Here is a 16,222-nt window from a genome sequence, read left to right as displayed (position 1 = left end):
TTACCAGCGTAAACGTAAAAAAAACAAACCGTACATACTTACATTCCGGTGTCTGTCCTCCGGCGTCTCAGCTTCTCTGCACTGTGAGCGCCTGCCGGCCGGAAAGCGAGCACAGCGGTGACGTCACCGCTCTGCTTTCCGGCTATGGTGCTTACACAGTGCAGAGAAGCAGAACGCCGGGGACAGACACCGGAATGTAAGTATGTACTGTTTGTTTTTTTTACGTTTACGCTGGTAACCAGGGTAAACATCGGGTTACTAAGCGCGGCCCTGCGCTTAGTAACCCGATGTTTACCCTGGTTACCCGTGGACTTCGGCATCGCTCCAGCGCCGTGATTGCAAAGTGTGACCGCAGTCTACGACGCTGGAGCGATAATCATACGACGCTGCGACGTCACGGATCGTGCCGTCGTAGCGATGAAAATGGCACTGTGTGACGGTACCCTTACTATGCTCAGAGCCTATACAGCAAAATACATGTAAAAAGTAGAAAAATACTTACACTCCTAATACACCTTACCACTCACCTCTTCGGCCCATCCACTCCTCACTGTCCCTCTTCCAGACTTTGGCGCATCTTCTTATCACCGCTACTGAGCTATGAATCCTCAGTCCTCCTTACACTAGGCCAGGGCATTTATGTACAAGTGCACTTGAGGTCACGATGTCATAGCATCACAATGTTCTAAGTGAACTTGCATGCTCATGCGCAGAAACCTCATAGGCCTCATCAGAACCGGTCTAGTCTGAGGAGGCCTGAGGATTCATCACTTGACTACGGTGATAAGAAGATGTGCCAAGGACCAGACAAGTGATGGTGAAGAGCGAAGGTCCAGAGAGGTGAGCGGTAAGGTGAGTAAAAGTATTTTATTTAGTTTTTAATCTTTTTAATGACCCTTTGCGGTTCAGCAAAATGGCGGCTAGGCAGCGGCCATATTGCCAAGTATCCACAGAAGTGCATTACTAAAAATCCACATTTTGGTGAATGGGCATGCTTGTTAGTGCAACTGTTTTCACAGTCTTGAAGACACAAAAGAGCATAGTAAAACCAAACACACTCAGTTTCAAAAAAATCACAGTAATCCACAAGTGCTAGTAAAAAGATGTAAAAAACAGGGTATTTGGTTGATACATTTTTGCAAAAAATGTATACTAAGCTGCTCCACCAAACGTCAAGGTATACCCATATAGAGCAGTCCTAACTGATGTATGTAATCCCTATCTGATGTATTTAAAAACCTGATCATCCTTGTAGATTGTGAGCCTTCGCGGGCAGGGTCCTCTCTCCTACTGTACCAGTTATGACTTGTATTGTTCAAGATTATTGTACTTGTTTTTATTATGTATACCCCTCCTCACTTGTAAAGCGCCATGGAATAAATGGCGCTATAACAATAAATAATAATAATAATAATAATCTGTATATTACCTGTGTGAACAGGGTTCAGAGAGGAAATGTCCATGTGGACATGCTGAGTGGAACATCTTTTATGCAGATAGCCCAAGAGGAGTGGTGGGTAACTCCCTAGTCTTGTAGACACAAGAGAACAATTGTGGAAACAGGAACACATCGTCTACTTGCACAGTGAACAAGTCTGTAGGAACATGTTCACACACCACCAAGAAACTTGAAGACACAAAAGAGCACAGTAAAACCAAAAACACTCAGTTTCAAAAAATCACAGTAATCCGCAAGTGCTAGTAAAAAAAACAGGGTATTTGGTTGATACGTTTTTGCAAAAAATGTATACTAAGCTGCTCCACCAATCGTCAAGGTATACCCATATAGATCAGTCCTAACTGATGTATGTGATCCCTATCTGATGTATTTAAAAACCTGATCATCTGTATATTACCTGTGTAAACCGGGTTCAGAGAGGAAATGTCCATGTATTTTTTTCTCCTCAAGCGCGGTTTCTACCCCATTTGATTTTTTATGCAAGATTCATCATTTTATATTTCACCCTTTTTTACCTTGTTTGTCTCATAAGGTTGTAACTTTTGTTTTATTAGATTTTGGGCTCTGTAAAGAGTCAATAGATCATGAGAAGAAGGCATACTCATTCTGCGGAACAGTGGAGTACATGGCTCCTGAAGTGGTGACTCGTCAGGGCCATTCTCACAGTGCAGATTGGTGGTCCTACGGAGTTCTTATGGTAAGTCTTTTATTGGCCTGGGTAGAAGAAGCTAACAATAACTTAGCATCTTTAAGATGTGTGAATATGCAGCTGTATGTTCCCATCGGTTAAATTCAAATGAATCAATAAGCACGTTAATACAGTGATCCCCACAATCCCTTTAAGATCAGGCTGGGGTACCTAAGGTCATAGTTTCTGTAGTAACAGACAGATTCTCCTCCTTCACCATACTTTCTTTTTTTTTTGTTTTCTCAGTTTGAGATGCACACTGGATCCCTACCATTCCAAGGAAAAGACCGCAAGGAAACAATGACACTAATTCTTAAGTGAGTACCTTGAATGGAGTTATAATTAGATACATAGAAAAATAAAGTTGTAGCAACTATAAATGTTACCACGTCTTTATCACCTTCCTCACTTGCATTTAAAAGGGAGCCTGTCACAGAGAATGGTATCTGATATGCAGGTGGGATGCTACAGTATATCACAGCAGGAGCTGATCAGATTGGTTTACATTTTTGTAGAAAAACTTTAATGTAAACTTGTATTTTATTCATTGAAATCCCTGATGTCTGAATGCATATGATCCAAGTGGGTGGTACATGTAGTGATAGCTGTCACTCACTGAGGAGGACCGCCCACTGGACTCGTATACAAACACCAGGGACCAATGAGTAAGATACAAGTTATATGGAAACTGTTCCAATAATGCTATATATCCTTGTGCTCAGCTTCTTGTTCTCTATGCCAGGCTGTCCACAGATCGGACTGCATGTACAGTGTGACCAGTTCCCTTTAACAGCTATACACATTTGTACTACTGATGCCCAGGCTGTCAGTGACCGGATGATTGTGCCCACATGTGAATGGTGAAGTGGAAAAAGATCTGACTATATATTGAAGTATTTGTAGAATCCTAAAGTTCTGTGGAAGCAAAGTAAAAATTCAATAAGAATTTTAAAAAAAGTGGGAAAATCTGTGTAAACTGCTCACAATTTCACAGTACATTTTTTTGCAGTTCACTCTAAATTTCTCCTGGATTGTTTTTAGATGGAATGAAGATTATTTTTAAAGTTTGTATTCCCGTGAATGGCACATAATTGTGGTGCAGGAACTTCCCAGTGACTATACATGCCGTGTGAACGTTTCATTGTGAAAATGTGCACGCTTTACTCATGACTTCTTCGTATTAATCGTTGTGCTCAATCTCTTATGTGTTTCCTAGAGCCAAACTGGGGATGCCTCAGTTTCTCAGCAAAGAAGCTCAGGATTTGTTACGAGCACTCTTTAGGAGAAATCCCACTAATAGGCTAGGTAGGTTTTTGCTATCAGTGTGATGCATTTGCCTTTTTATTCATTTTTCTATATTAGCTCATTTACCTGTTAAGTCTTTAGAACCGCAAAGCTGTAACGCTTTTTCTGCTGCCATTTTTCTAGGTTCTGGCAGTGATGGAGCAGAGGAGATTAAGCGACATCCATTTTTTTCTACCATTGATTGGAATGTGAGTCTTAATTTCTGAAATTAAAGTCTAACTTGTCGAAAAAACCCCACATCTTTTATGTCTCTATACTGTAGCCTGTACAACTTCATCCGCACAGTTTTCCTTTTTCTGCACCCCCACCTTTTATTTATAAAATACCATATAGTTCAGTCTCTTGTGTTCTTCACTTCTGACTCCCATTTAAATTCCTAGCTCTCTTCCTACATGTTACTCTAGTGATACCTGCTATAACCAAGCTCTACTATTACTATACTATCACATGTTAGTGCTTGTCATGTTCGTCATGTCTTAACATTGTAACGTGTGCATTCTGCGTATTGCACATCATAGCCCACCTGCTACCAGGCACCCAGCCAGTATTAATGAGAAGTAAAGGATAAAGTGTTAGTAAATATTTCCAGAGGGGTTTTTCCTTTACTGGGAGAACCGTGAGTTGTAGTTAGTGTAGTTAGCCTCCCCCCAATGTCATTGAAGCTTTATTCACCAGCAGACCACTATGGAAGTTGTTAGAACACTAGCAATAAGGTTATCCAGCTTTTTTTTTTCTATAGCTCCAAATATTTTAAAATAAGGAAATATACAACACGTGCCTTTTCTGTTCCATGGCCATCCAGGACTGATGCACTAGAAAGGTCTTTGCAAGCAGTCAGCATGTCACTGCTGCAGCCAGTCATTGGTTTACTGGTCCCGTACCATAGTGCTAACTGCAGTGGGAGTTATGGGAGCGATATGCCGTCATTGAGTGACGGACCCTGGGAGGCGGGCTGCAGCGTTTCCGGGTCCGTCACTGATAGAGCATCTGCTAGCTCTATCTGCACTAGCGCGATGACACATCGGCACTTGCGTTAACAGCAGCCCGTTACCGTATGTGTTAAACGGGCTGCTGTGAACGCAATGTGAACCTGGCCTAAGGATGCCACCACTATGACGTCTGACAGCTGTAGCTACTGATTGACTTCAGCAGTTATATGCTGACCACCTGCAAAACAACCAGAAAGCCAACAATGATATGCCAGGAAAAAAAAGGTCAGAACCCTCAATTTATGACATTTGTCTTTTTTTTTTCTTTTTCTTTTTTTTTTTAAAGAAAGTATAAACCTTGGATAGCGGATACCTTAGCAGTAGTGAGAATAGAAACCGTAATGAGCTTTTTGTACTAAAGCCTATCTAAACTGCATTTCCTGTTTCAATTTTTAGAGGCTGTACCGTCGAGAGCTTAGCCCACCATTTAAGCCAGCAGTTACACAACCAGATGACACATACTACTTTGACTCAGAATTTACGTCACGCACTCCAAAAGGTGATTTTATTTATTTTTGAGGGGACACACCAATGTAGTCATCATGTGTCAGGAAATGTGCATAATCTTATTACTGTAATCTGATCAATATTCAGAACTCAAAATGCACTTATTTCAATAATATCACATTGATAAATATATATACTCCTGCCACTCCGCTGTTTGAATATGTAGTCAATAATGATGAGTGAGTATACTCGTCACTCGGGTTTCTCCGAGCATGCTCGGGTGGTCTCCGAGTATTTGGGTTTAGTTTGTCGCCGCAGCTGCATGATTTGTGACTGCTAGATGGCTTGAATACATGTGGGAATTCCCTAACAGGCAACCCCCCCACATGTATTCAAGCTGTCTAGCAGCCACAAATCATACAGCTGCGGCGACAAATCTCAGCGCACGCCCAAATACTCGGAGACCACCCAAGCATGCTCGGAGAAACTCGAGTAATGAGCACACTCGCTCATCACTAGTAGTAAACTGTTGCCTGTATTTAGCTCCTCGACTGGTGGTAGATGACAATATCAGAGGTATCATCAAGGCATTTTTTTATAACTTTTTTACATTTTATTATTAAGGTGGTCTTTTTGCCTTTTTATTGCCCAGAGTGACTTAATACAGCTTGTCACATCCAAAAGATTTTGACGTACAGAAAAAGTTTAAAACCTGTGCTATATTAGATATATTGTTGCACCATTGTGTTTAACTAGTGTAACAAAATAGTGAGTGGGTAGAGAGCGTAGTATGACCTGGCACCCGTCTCAAAAGCCGGTCCCAGTGCACCGGACTAAGACAGCTCCTGGAGGGTCCGGTATGGTAACGTGCAGTAACCTGGGTGCCAGCCATTAAAACAGAGCTACGGAAATGTCCACTGAAGAGAAAAGACAGCACTCACCGTACCAGTCCTTTCTTTGTTATTCAAGAGCAGATATACATAGCGGCAGGGAAGAAGAGGTGGAGGCAACGAAGGACTACGGCCGTTTCTCCCTGCAAGCGCTCACCTTGGACCCGTGGAAGCGCTTGCAGGGCGAAATGGCTGTAGTCTTTCGCTGTCTCCACCTCTTCTTCCCCGCCGCTATGTGTTTATCTGCTCTTGAATAACAAAGAAAGGACCGGTACAGTGAGTGCTGCCTTTTCTCTTCACTGGACATTAACCAGTGTTACTCTGTTACTGGTATTTGAGACAGGGATAATTTTGTGACTATATATATTGCTAAAACACTGCTGATAATCATGATGGAACTTTTACAAAACTGTGCATCAGCATTCTAGAAAAACCAGTTTGCTAGCCCATGGTGATTTACAGGAGTTGTCCACTACTTATTTATATTCATGACCTATCTTTAGGATAGGCCTTAAGTAAGTTCTCTTAATCTGTTCAGTAGGCACTCGCCGATGTTATATCCCTTGGATATGTCAAAAATGTAAAAGGAATGCACAATCCCTTTAGTGGATCTATGGCTAGTTAACTATTTTTCTTTGTGAGAATAGATCAGTGCTCTGTTAGTTATATGGGTATTGGGTAGGTTATTGCCACTGCTATCTTAACATTATATAATTGAATAAAAGGCAGAGTATAAGGAATGGAATAAATTGTCTGCAGAGGATATAACCGTTATGAGAAGGGAATAATTTTCTGCTTGGGTTGTCTTATATGCAGTGGAGGTTTGTGTCTTGTTGCATTTTCCATTTGCTTTCTGTTATACGAACATATTCCCTGATACCAGAAATTATACAACACTAGCGTTATCTGAAAAGTAGCTGCATGTAATATCAGGAGACGTTGGCAATATTAATAAGCTGCTTCTTTATAAAACAGACTCCCCTGGAATTCCTCCAAGCGCAGGAGCTCATCAGCTGTTCCGTGGCTTTAGTTTTGTGGCTCCTTCACTTGCAGAGGTGGATGGAAAATCCTCTACTTCTCCAATACTTTCTGTACCAAAGGTGATCATCCCTCAAGAACAGTAATTTGTCAAAATACAAAAATGAGATAATTAACCATTCAAGTTATCTGCATGATCTTTGGTTTACAGATCTACACGAAAAATACTGTGTTTTGTGATGTGTACACTGCACGGGAGACTATTGGCGTTGGGTCTTTCTCTGAGTGCAAACGCTGTATTCACAGGGGTACAAATATGGAATATGCTGTGAAGGTAAGGAAATGCCTTCTCTATTAGGCTGTGGTCACATAGTAGGTTTTATGGGTATTCCACATGCATATCGTTTATTGATGTGGATACTGTCAGGTAGTCATACGCCAATTAGCCCAATCGTATAAGGTAAACATCTATGGCATGTTAAACTGCAAATCCCAAGCAGAAATTTTAGCCGCTTTTAGTTTCCTGATTTTGGATTATTTTGCAAATCGCTGGCTATTTTTTTTTTTTTCAGTGTAAAATCTGCTATGTGCATGTACTCGTAAAGGGGTATTCCCACAATCGCATCCATGACTTATTAAATAAACCTAAACAATACATTTTTGAATTGCAATTAGTTGAAGGAAAATATACTGTTCGCCATATTTAGCCACCTAAAATACCCCTTCTGCAATCTGTTGCCATCTTGTTGCCTCTAGTTACGCCTTTCAGAAGTTCTGTATAGGCAGGTCGAGAAGGCACATCTTGCCCCCAGTTTCTCTTTTCAGCGGTACGGTCTTTCCAGCAGTGTAGGCATCCAGCGCATGCACAGTACTTCTGTTACTATACAGGGGAGTGTGTGCACTGTAGAGCACAGCAGTGTAGGCATCCAGCGCATGCACAGTACTTCTGTTACTATACAGGGGAGTGTGTGCACTGTAGAGCACAGCAGTGTAGGCATCCAGCGCATGAGCAGTACTTCTGTCACTATACAGGGGAGTGTGCGCACTGTAGAGCACAGCAGTGTAGGCATCCAGCACATGAGCAGTACTTCTGTTACTATACAGGGGAGTGTGTGCACTGTAGAGCACAGCAGTGTAGGCATCCAGCGCATGCACAGTACTTCTGTTACTATACAGGGGAGTGTGTGCACTGTAGAGCACAGCAGTGTAGGCATCCAGCGCATGCACAGTACTTCTGTCACTATACAGGGGAGTGTGTGCACTGTAGAGCACAGCAGTGTAGGCATCCAGCGCATGCACAGTACTTCTGTTACTATACAGGGGAGTGTGTGCACTGTAGAGCACAGCAGTGTAGGCATCCAGCGCATGAGCAGTACTTCTGTCACTATACAGGGGAGTGTGTGCACTGTAGAGCACAGCAGTGTAGGCATCCAGCGCATGAGCAGTAGTTCTGTCACTATACAGGGGAGTGTGTGCACTGTAGAGCACAGCAGTGTAGGCATCCAGCGCATGAGCAGTACTTCTGTCACTATACAGGGGAGTGTGTGCACTGTAGAGCACAGCAGTGTAGGCATCCAGCACATGAGCAGTAGTTCTGTCACTATACAGGGGAGTGTGTGCACTGTAGAGCACAGCAGTGTAGGCATCCAGCGCATGAGCAGTACTTCTGTCACTATACAGGGGAGTGTGTGCACTGTAGAGCACAGCAGTGTAGGCATCCAGCGCATGCACAGTACTTCTGTCACTATACAGGGGAGTGTGTGCACTGTAGAGCACAGCAGTGTAGGCATCCAGCGCATGCACAGTACTTCTGTCACTGTACAGGGGAGTGTGTGCACTGTAGAGCACAGCAGTGTAGGCATCCAGCGCATGAGCAGTACTTCTGTCACTATACAGGGGAGTGTGCGCACTGTAGAGCACAGCAGTGTAGGCATCCAGCACATGAGCAGTAGTTCTGTCACTATACAGGGGAGTGTGTGCACTGTAGAGCACAGCAGTGTAGGCATCCAGCACATGAGCAGTAGTTCTGTCACTATACAGGGGAGTGTGTGCACTGTAGAGCACAGCAGTGTAGGCATCCAGCACATGAGCAGTAGTTCTGTCACTATACAGGGGAGTGTGTGCACTGTAGAGCACAGCAGTGTAGGCATCCAGCACATTAGCAGTAGTTCTGTCACTATACAGGGGAGTGTGCGCACTGTAGAGCACAGCAGTGTAGGCATCCAGCACATTAGCAGTAGTTCTGTAGTTCTGTCACTATACAGTAGCTGCCGGGTGAGACCCGGAGGCTGGCAAGACACTAGCAGGGAGGGAGTGAAAAAATGGGTGAAATTGGGAGAAAGCAGCGGGAGGGGGACGGGAAGTTAACGAGGGGGAAGTGACATAGGCAGAGGTGCGGTCGGGGGCAACAAAAAGGATACGGCGAGGGGCCAGAGCCCTCTTTGATCAAAGACGTCTGGACAGCAAGTCGCCCAAGGCCGGGGACTGGCAGGCGGGAGGTTGCCACAGGCTCCACATCTCAGCAGCAGGGCCGGGGTTCTCCGGGTGGGTGGCCATCGGCAGGCGCAACAGGTCCCGCTACGCAAATGGCTGGGGAACAGAGCGATGGCCCCCCGCTGAGCAGGAGGGTGGTGCCATCTTCACAAAGGACCCTGGAAAACAGGCTGTCTAACCAGTCTCCTATCGAAAAATTGCGGGGCTGTCCAGAGACATGCCTCAGGGGGAGGAAAGGGCCAGGAGACCTGCCCGCAGGACAAGGACCCCTGAAAGGCTGTCCCTGAAAATGCCTGTGCGGGTACAGCAGCCCAGAGGGAGCAGTCCCTCAAGAGACCCCAGCCAGGTCATAACAGGAGGCGCTGGCCCCGGCATAATAGCGATCCCATTCAGCCAGTGGGCCCCTTAGTGTGGCATGGAGAGAGCTACTACCAGGGAAGCGGAGCGGTGGCTGGGCCACCAAGAAGAACCGGGGGCAGCGTGGCGGCAGCAGGGTGCTGCCATAGGAGCCATAGGAACCGCAAAGCGATGGGACGCAGAGGACGTGTGCGTATCACAAGGACCAACAAGGCCCCTATCATCCTATGGGATGCTCTTTGTCGCACTCATTGTTTGAGGCCTTTCGCACCTTCCTGGAGTGGGTAGTAACAGACATCATGGCTCGCTGATCTACTACTTAGATGATTTTGGTGTGTAGGCCCTTCACAATCGGATGTGTGCGATACTATCCTAAGGAGTTTGGAGTGGGTCGCACCAAGTGTCTTTAATTATTAATAAAAATTGGCTGCTGTGGCCATTCTTATCGAAAGACTAATGGTGATTATTATTATACATTTTTATAGTGCCATTTATTCCATGGCGCTTTACATGTGAACGGGGCAAATATAGACAAGTACAATAAACCATGAGTAAAACAAGTCACACAAGTACAGGAGGAGAGAGGACCCTGCCCGCGAGGGCTCACAGTCTACAGGGGTTGGGTGAGGATACACTTGGAGAGGGTAGAGTTTGTCATGTGGCAGTTCAACAGACAGGATCGCTGCAGGTTGTAGGCTTGTCGGAAGAGGTGGGTCTTCAGGTTCCTTTTGAAGGTTTTCGTGGTAGGCGAGAGCCTGATGTGTTGGGGTAGAGAGTTCCAGAGTATAGGGGAAGCACGGGAGAAATCTTGGATGCTGTTGTGGGTTGTGGCTTGTACTTTATTCGGAGATGGGAGGGGAGGTTTGACACCAGAAAGAAGGGTAGGTGTCTGTGGGTGAGAGTCACGAGAAGTCTACCTTTCCAGGGTCAAGGGATGTGTGTGCACTTTAGAGCACAGCAGTGTAGACATCCAGCACATTAACCGTAGTTCGGTCACTATACAGGGGAGTGTGTGCACTTTAGAGCACAGCAGTGTACGCATCCAGCGCATGATCAGTAGTCCTGTCACTATACAGGGGAGTGTGTGCACTGTAGAGCACAGCAGTGTAGGCATCCAGCGCATGAGCATTAGTTATGTCACTATACAGGGGAGTGTGTGCACTGTAGGGCACAGCAGTGTAGGCATCCAGCATATGAGCAGTAGTTCTGTCACTAAACAGAATTAATATTCACTGCTCTCCACCCCCATCATCCCTGGCATAGGGAGCAGTGAATATTCCGGCAGCTGACCTCTGCTAATCGATGGGGATGGTGGCCATGGTTCCCGGGATGGGGATGGGTGCCATGGATACCGGGACGGGGATGGGGTATGCGCATTGTAGAGCACTGCAGAGTAGGCTTACAGCACATTAGCAGTAGTTCATAGACATAGAATGTTAGAGTTGGAAGGGACCTCCAGGGTCATCGTGTCAAACATCCCCCTGCTCTCAATGCAGGATTCACTAAACCCCAGTTTGAAGATTTCTATTGAAGGAAAACTCACCACCTCTCGTGGCAACTTGTTCCACTTATTGATCACTCTCACTCAAAAAGCTACCGGCTGTTAACCTGCTAAATGACGCTATCAATCTGTAACAGCGACACTTAATGCCATGGCAAGCACCGTTCTAACATCTCATTAGTGGACCTGCGATGTGATCATGGGACACCGATGGGTTGCCTTGACATCCGGGGGGGGACCCCTGTGAGTATCATCACAGTACTAATGTGAAAACCAGTCTCTCGCTGGCGTTCATAGGCAACCATGATATTTTATATATCCAGCAATGCTATGGCATTTCTGTATATAGCACAAGCGATAAGATTGAACACTTACTCAAGGCCCCTAAAGGGTACTAACAAATACAGTGAAAAGTTAAAAAAAAAAAGAAAAAAAATAAATTAAAAGTTAAAATTGCTCCTCTTACCATATTAAAAAGTAATACATTTTTAAAAATTCACATTTCATATTGATGTGTCCATAAAACTCATCCATCTATTTATCAACATATAAAATAAATTAGTCCCATCTGTAAACAGCATAACTAGAAAAAAACACCAGAATTCCATTTTTTCAGCAGCCACAAGAACAGAAAAACATGCAATAAAAAGTGATGAAAACAGCACAGTGGCGCAGTGGTTAGCACAGCAGCCTTGCAGCGCTGGGGTCCTGGGTTCAAACCCCACCAAGGACAACATCTGCAAAGAGTTTGTATGTTCTCTCTGTGTTTGCATGGGTTTCCTTCCACATTCCAAAGACATACTGATAGGGAATTTAGATTGTGAGCCCCAACGGGGACAGTGATGATAATGTGTGCAAACCGTAAAGCGCTGCGGAATATGTTAGGGCTATATAAAGATTATTATTATTTTTATTATTATTATTGTATATTCCCCAAATTGGTATCAATAATATTGGCTTGGGGTGCAAAAAAAAAAGAGCCCTCACCCAGCCCCATATCCCAAAAGTTGAAAATGTTATGGCACTCGGAAAATGGCAAAACAAGCAAAATGTTTGTGTTTTTATGTACCAATAGAGAGACTACTAAAGGAGCGATTCCTAATATAACAAAATTTATTAGATATAGAATTATTATCATACAAAATACATATAATACAAAAATGATCACAAATAGTACAATTCAGATGGTGCAACCATCTATAAACTAGTTTCGTCAGAAAAAGAAAATAAACGGGAACATAGCACCTCGACCAAGTGATCTAGTCAAAGTAACACAGGACGCTACACCAAGATGAGCCCATGTAAACATGCACTTTGGGAGCACTTTGCTGGCAAATAGTGGATGAATGTGCAGTATACAAATCTTTAGCAAATCGCTAGAAAAGATTGCTTCCAATATTATTGCACTATACACCATTATTGCACTCCGCCCTATAGCCTGAAATGGCGTAAGTAGCCCATAATAGAATCTGGCTAGAATGGTAAACGCGTAATACCTGTGGTCATGATGGCCTTAGTGTGATCCCGTAATGCAGAACACCTCTTTTTGAGCACTCGGAAAATGGCAAAACAAGCAAAATGTTTGTGTTTTTATGTCTGAATTTTTTTTCACCACTTAAACTGTACGTTTGGTATATGCATAATTGTACTGACCTGGAGAATTATAACTCTAGGTAACTTTTACGGTAAATTGAATGCTGTAAATGAAAAACAATTGCAGAATTGCACTTTTGTTGCTATTTCGCCACTCTTCAAATTTTTTTCCAGCTTTCCATTACATCATATGATAAAATGGATTGTGCTATTCAAAAGTACAACTCGTCCTGGAAAAATCGGCTCTCACACAGCTATGTTAGCAAAAAAATGAAAAAGTTATTGCTCTTGGCATAAGGGGAGAAAAAAGGCTCAAAAACTGAAAATCGCCTGGTCATTAATAAAATATTAAAATAAAATCTAAAATACTCATATCTCCCCCACAGATGTTCTCTTTAATGGCTTCAACCTCATGTGACTGGCGCAGCCAATCTGTGGCCATATCAATGACAAAATCATAACCTCTGAGGCCACTTATTGGCTTCAGCAGTAATAAGCCATCTGAGCCAGAAGAGTCTCTTTGCTCTCTTGACAATTTTGCCACCAAATGTGGTTATGGATTGGTTGAACATCCTGTGATGGTCTTCCTTCTCAGCTCTGGGAAGTCCAAAGCCCTTTTGATGTGCACTGTACTACAGCACAGTTCTGTTTTGCATGCTGTATTGTGTGCTAAAATTCTCATATTTATGAACGTATAAATTTCCTTGTAAAATAGCAGTAGGGTGGGCCCCCTGGAATCAATTCCACCTGTGGTTCTAGGCCCCTCAGCCCATCCCTGACTTGCATGGAATATGACACTAAAGAGTAAGAGAGTAGTTAAACATTTCTTATACATATATTTTAATAGTTCACTGCCCTCTTAGGCTATGTGCCCACGTTGCCGAAATGCTGCGAAATGTCCGCAGCATTTCCGCAACTCCCTGCCGTGGGTAAAATGCATGCGGAATTTGCATGCGTTTTTCCTGAAAAACACAAGCGTTTTGCAAGTATTTTTAGCTTGCAGAATGCTTGCCCTTTTCCAAGCGATTTGAAGCATCACTTGGAAAAGTGATTGACAGGTTGGTCACACTTTTCAAGCATAGTGCTTGACAAGTGTGACCAACTTTTTTACTATTGATGCGACCTATGCAGCATGAATAGTAAAAGATAGAATGTTAAAGATAATAAAAAAAAAAATATATATATATATATATATATATATATATATATATATATATATATGGTTATTCTCACCTTCCGACGGACCCGATCTCCTCCCGGTACGTTCAGCTGCCGTGTGCACCGCTGAGAGGCGGGAGGAGTCGGTGGGCCATCAGAAGGTAAGTATATCCCTATTTTTTATGTTATTATTTTTTTTTTTCAGGAATATTGTACCTAGGGCCTGAAGGAGAGTCTCCTCTCCTCCAGACCCTGGATACCATACGCACATGAAGCGCTTACTTTACGCATGGTGGTGGGCATAGCCACATGCGTAAAGAGAGCGTTTCAATGCAATACTATGGCTGAGGAATTGCCGCGATTCCGCAGAAATAATGAACATGCTGCCGATTTTACCGCTATGCAATACAGCGGGAAAATCCACAGCATGGGCACAGCAACTGCGGAATCCCACAGGATTGCATGAGAATGCGTTTAAGCGTTTTTTAGCGTTTCCGCTGCGACAAAAAATACAGCAGAAACGCATAAAAAACGCAAAGTGTGCACACAGCCTTAATTGCAAGCTGATCTCTAACAACCCACCTAATCTCTTAATCGGTAGAAAAGGGTAGGTTAAATTACATGATTTTCAATTTGTCATGTCATTTACTTTAATGACCACTGCTTTGGAAGTTTAGCCATAACTCACTTGATTTGCTAGCCAAGTGTTGGACTACATGCATCTACACTTATTTTGTATTTTTGGCGTCCTATTTCTAAAATCGGAGTCTCTGTAAAGTTGATCAGTTGTGGTACAATGAATGTTGTAGACAATAATACGAACCTGTGATCTGGTTTATTGATGACTTCTCACTTTGCACCCATACCTTAAGCGTGCATACGCCAATATTTTCACCTGTTGATAGAGGATTTTTAGCCATTCTTGAGCGGTGTCTGATATTGGAGCTAATCTCCATCCCTTTTTTTCTTGTGTAATCTCGGTAAACACGTTTAATAGAGCAATTGAAAGTACTTTGCTTAGTTCAGACAATCCTGTTAATTACTTTACTCTTTAACTGCGATCATAAACCTTACATTGTCTACTCAACTTCTTTGAACTGCAGATAATAGATAAAACCAAAATTGATCCATCAGAAGAAATAGAGATTTTGCGCAGATACGGTCAACATCCCAACGTAATTACTTTAAAGGATGTAAGTATTAACGACATTAATTCGCGGGACAGTTAAATGAGAATTCTTATGAAAAAGCAGATAAAGCAGCACTTCCACATTTAGAACAATTACTCTCTTCTCAAGACCAAGTAGTCATAATGGTTTCTCTGCCCAAATCAAAACAGGTGTACGAAGAGGGAAATAGCGTCCACCTTGTGACCGAGCTTATGAGAGGTGGAGAACTGCTTGATAGAATCTTGCGTCAGAAGTTCTTTTCAGAAAGAGAGGCCTGTGCTGTTCTCCTGACCATCTGCAAGACTGTGGAATATCTTCATACACAAGGGGTGAGATTATTATGTGCACATAATGTTTGTAGTGTGTTCTGATATCTGAAGCAAATTGGAAATAACTGCAGAAAATGACCTTTATTTGGCCAGCCAACTGACGCCTCAGTGCCAATGCTCACCTTTGATCTATGCTCAACTGGCTATTGTTATATCTGTCTACCCTCGTGACCACTGCAGTCAATCACTAGCCTTTACAGTGTCATGCTCTGCATTGCTGAAGCAAAGTAGGCAGATGGGGAACACGAGCGGCAGCACTGTAGTGTTAAAAGCTTTATTGGATGAGAAAAGTGGATTATATTTTTCATGCCATTTCCACCATTTAAAGGTAACCGGTCTCCAAGATTGGCTGATACGAGCTACAGCCATCACCTTTCAGGGCTTAAATTAGCCCCCAATCCGACTTGCAAGAGAAGAAAAATAACTTTTTATACTCACCTGGGGGTGGTCCGGTTCGATGGGTGTTGCAGGTCCTTGTCCGGCGCCTCCCATCTTCTTGCGATGCCGCCCTCCTGCTTGCTTCACAGGCTTCCCGGCATCACGCTCCTGAGCAGAGCAAATTCCTGCTGTGCGCAGGCGCTGGGCCTCTCTGACCTTTCCCAGCACCTGCGCACTGCAGTACTTTGCTCTGCCCTCAACAGGGCAGGTAAGTAGCCTGCACAGGAGTGCGATGCCAGGGAGCCTGTGTGGATGACGCATAATCCACATGAACAAGCAGGAGGGTGGCATCACAAGAAGCTGGGAGGCGAAGGACCAGGACTTACGACACCCATTGGCCCGGAAGCCCCCCCCCCCCCCCCTACAAGTTGAGTATAATAACTTATTTTTCTTCTCTTGTAGTTCGGATCGGGGGCTTATCTACAGCA

General features: G+C 43.7%; 1 protein-coding gene across 5 annotated transcripts in view; it reads left to right on the top strand.

Moving 5' to 3' along the window:
- The window catches only part of RPS6KA1 (ribosomal protein S6 kinase A1), a 416,175-nt gene that overhangs the window by 370,801 nt on the left and 29,152 nt on the right, over positions 1-16,222 (top strand). For all 5 annotated transcript variants that reach the window (XM_077295711.1, XM_077295712.1, XM_077295713.1 and 2 more), the window contains 9 exons: positions 2,014-2,156; positions 2,394-2,464; positions 3,364-3,452; positions 3,576-3,640; positions 4,838-4,940; positions 6,754-6,878; positions 6,968-7,090; positions 14,962-15,051; positions 15,198-15,356. In XM_077295711.1, coding sequence (XP_077151826.1) covers positions 2,014-2,156; positions 2,394-2,464; positions 3,364-3,452; positions 3,576-3,640; positions 4,838-4,940; positions 6,754-6,878; positions 6,968-7,090; positions 14,962-15,051; positions 15,198-15,356 — 968 coding nt within the window. The remainder of the gene's footprint in view (positions 1-2,013; positions 2,157-2,393; positions 2,465-3,363; positions 3,453-3,575; positions 3,641-4,837; positions 4,941-6,753; positions 6,879-6,967; positions 7,091-14,961; positions 15,052-15,197; positions 15,357-16,222) is intronic.

The sequence above is a fragment of the Ranitomeya variabilis genome, chromosome 3, assembly GCF_051348905.1.
Source record: "Ranitomeya variabilis isolate aRanVar5 chromosome 3, aRanVar5.hap1, whole genome shotgun sequence".
Lineage (NCBI taxonomy): Eukaryota > Metazoa > Chordata > Amphibia > Anura > Dendrobatidae > Ranitomeya > Ranitomeya variabilis.
This window is presented reverse-complemented; position numbering and strand designations above follow the sequence as displayed.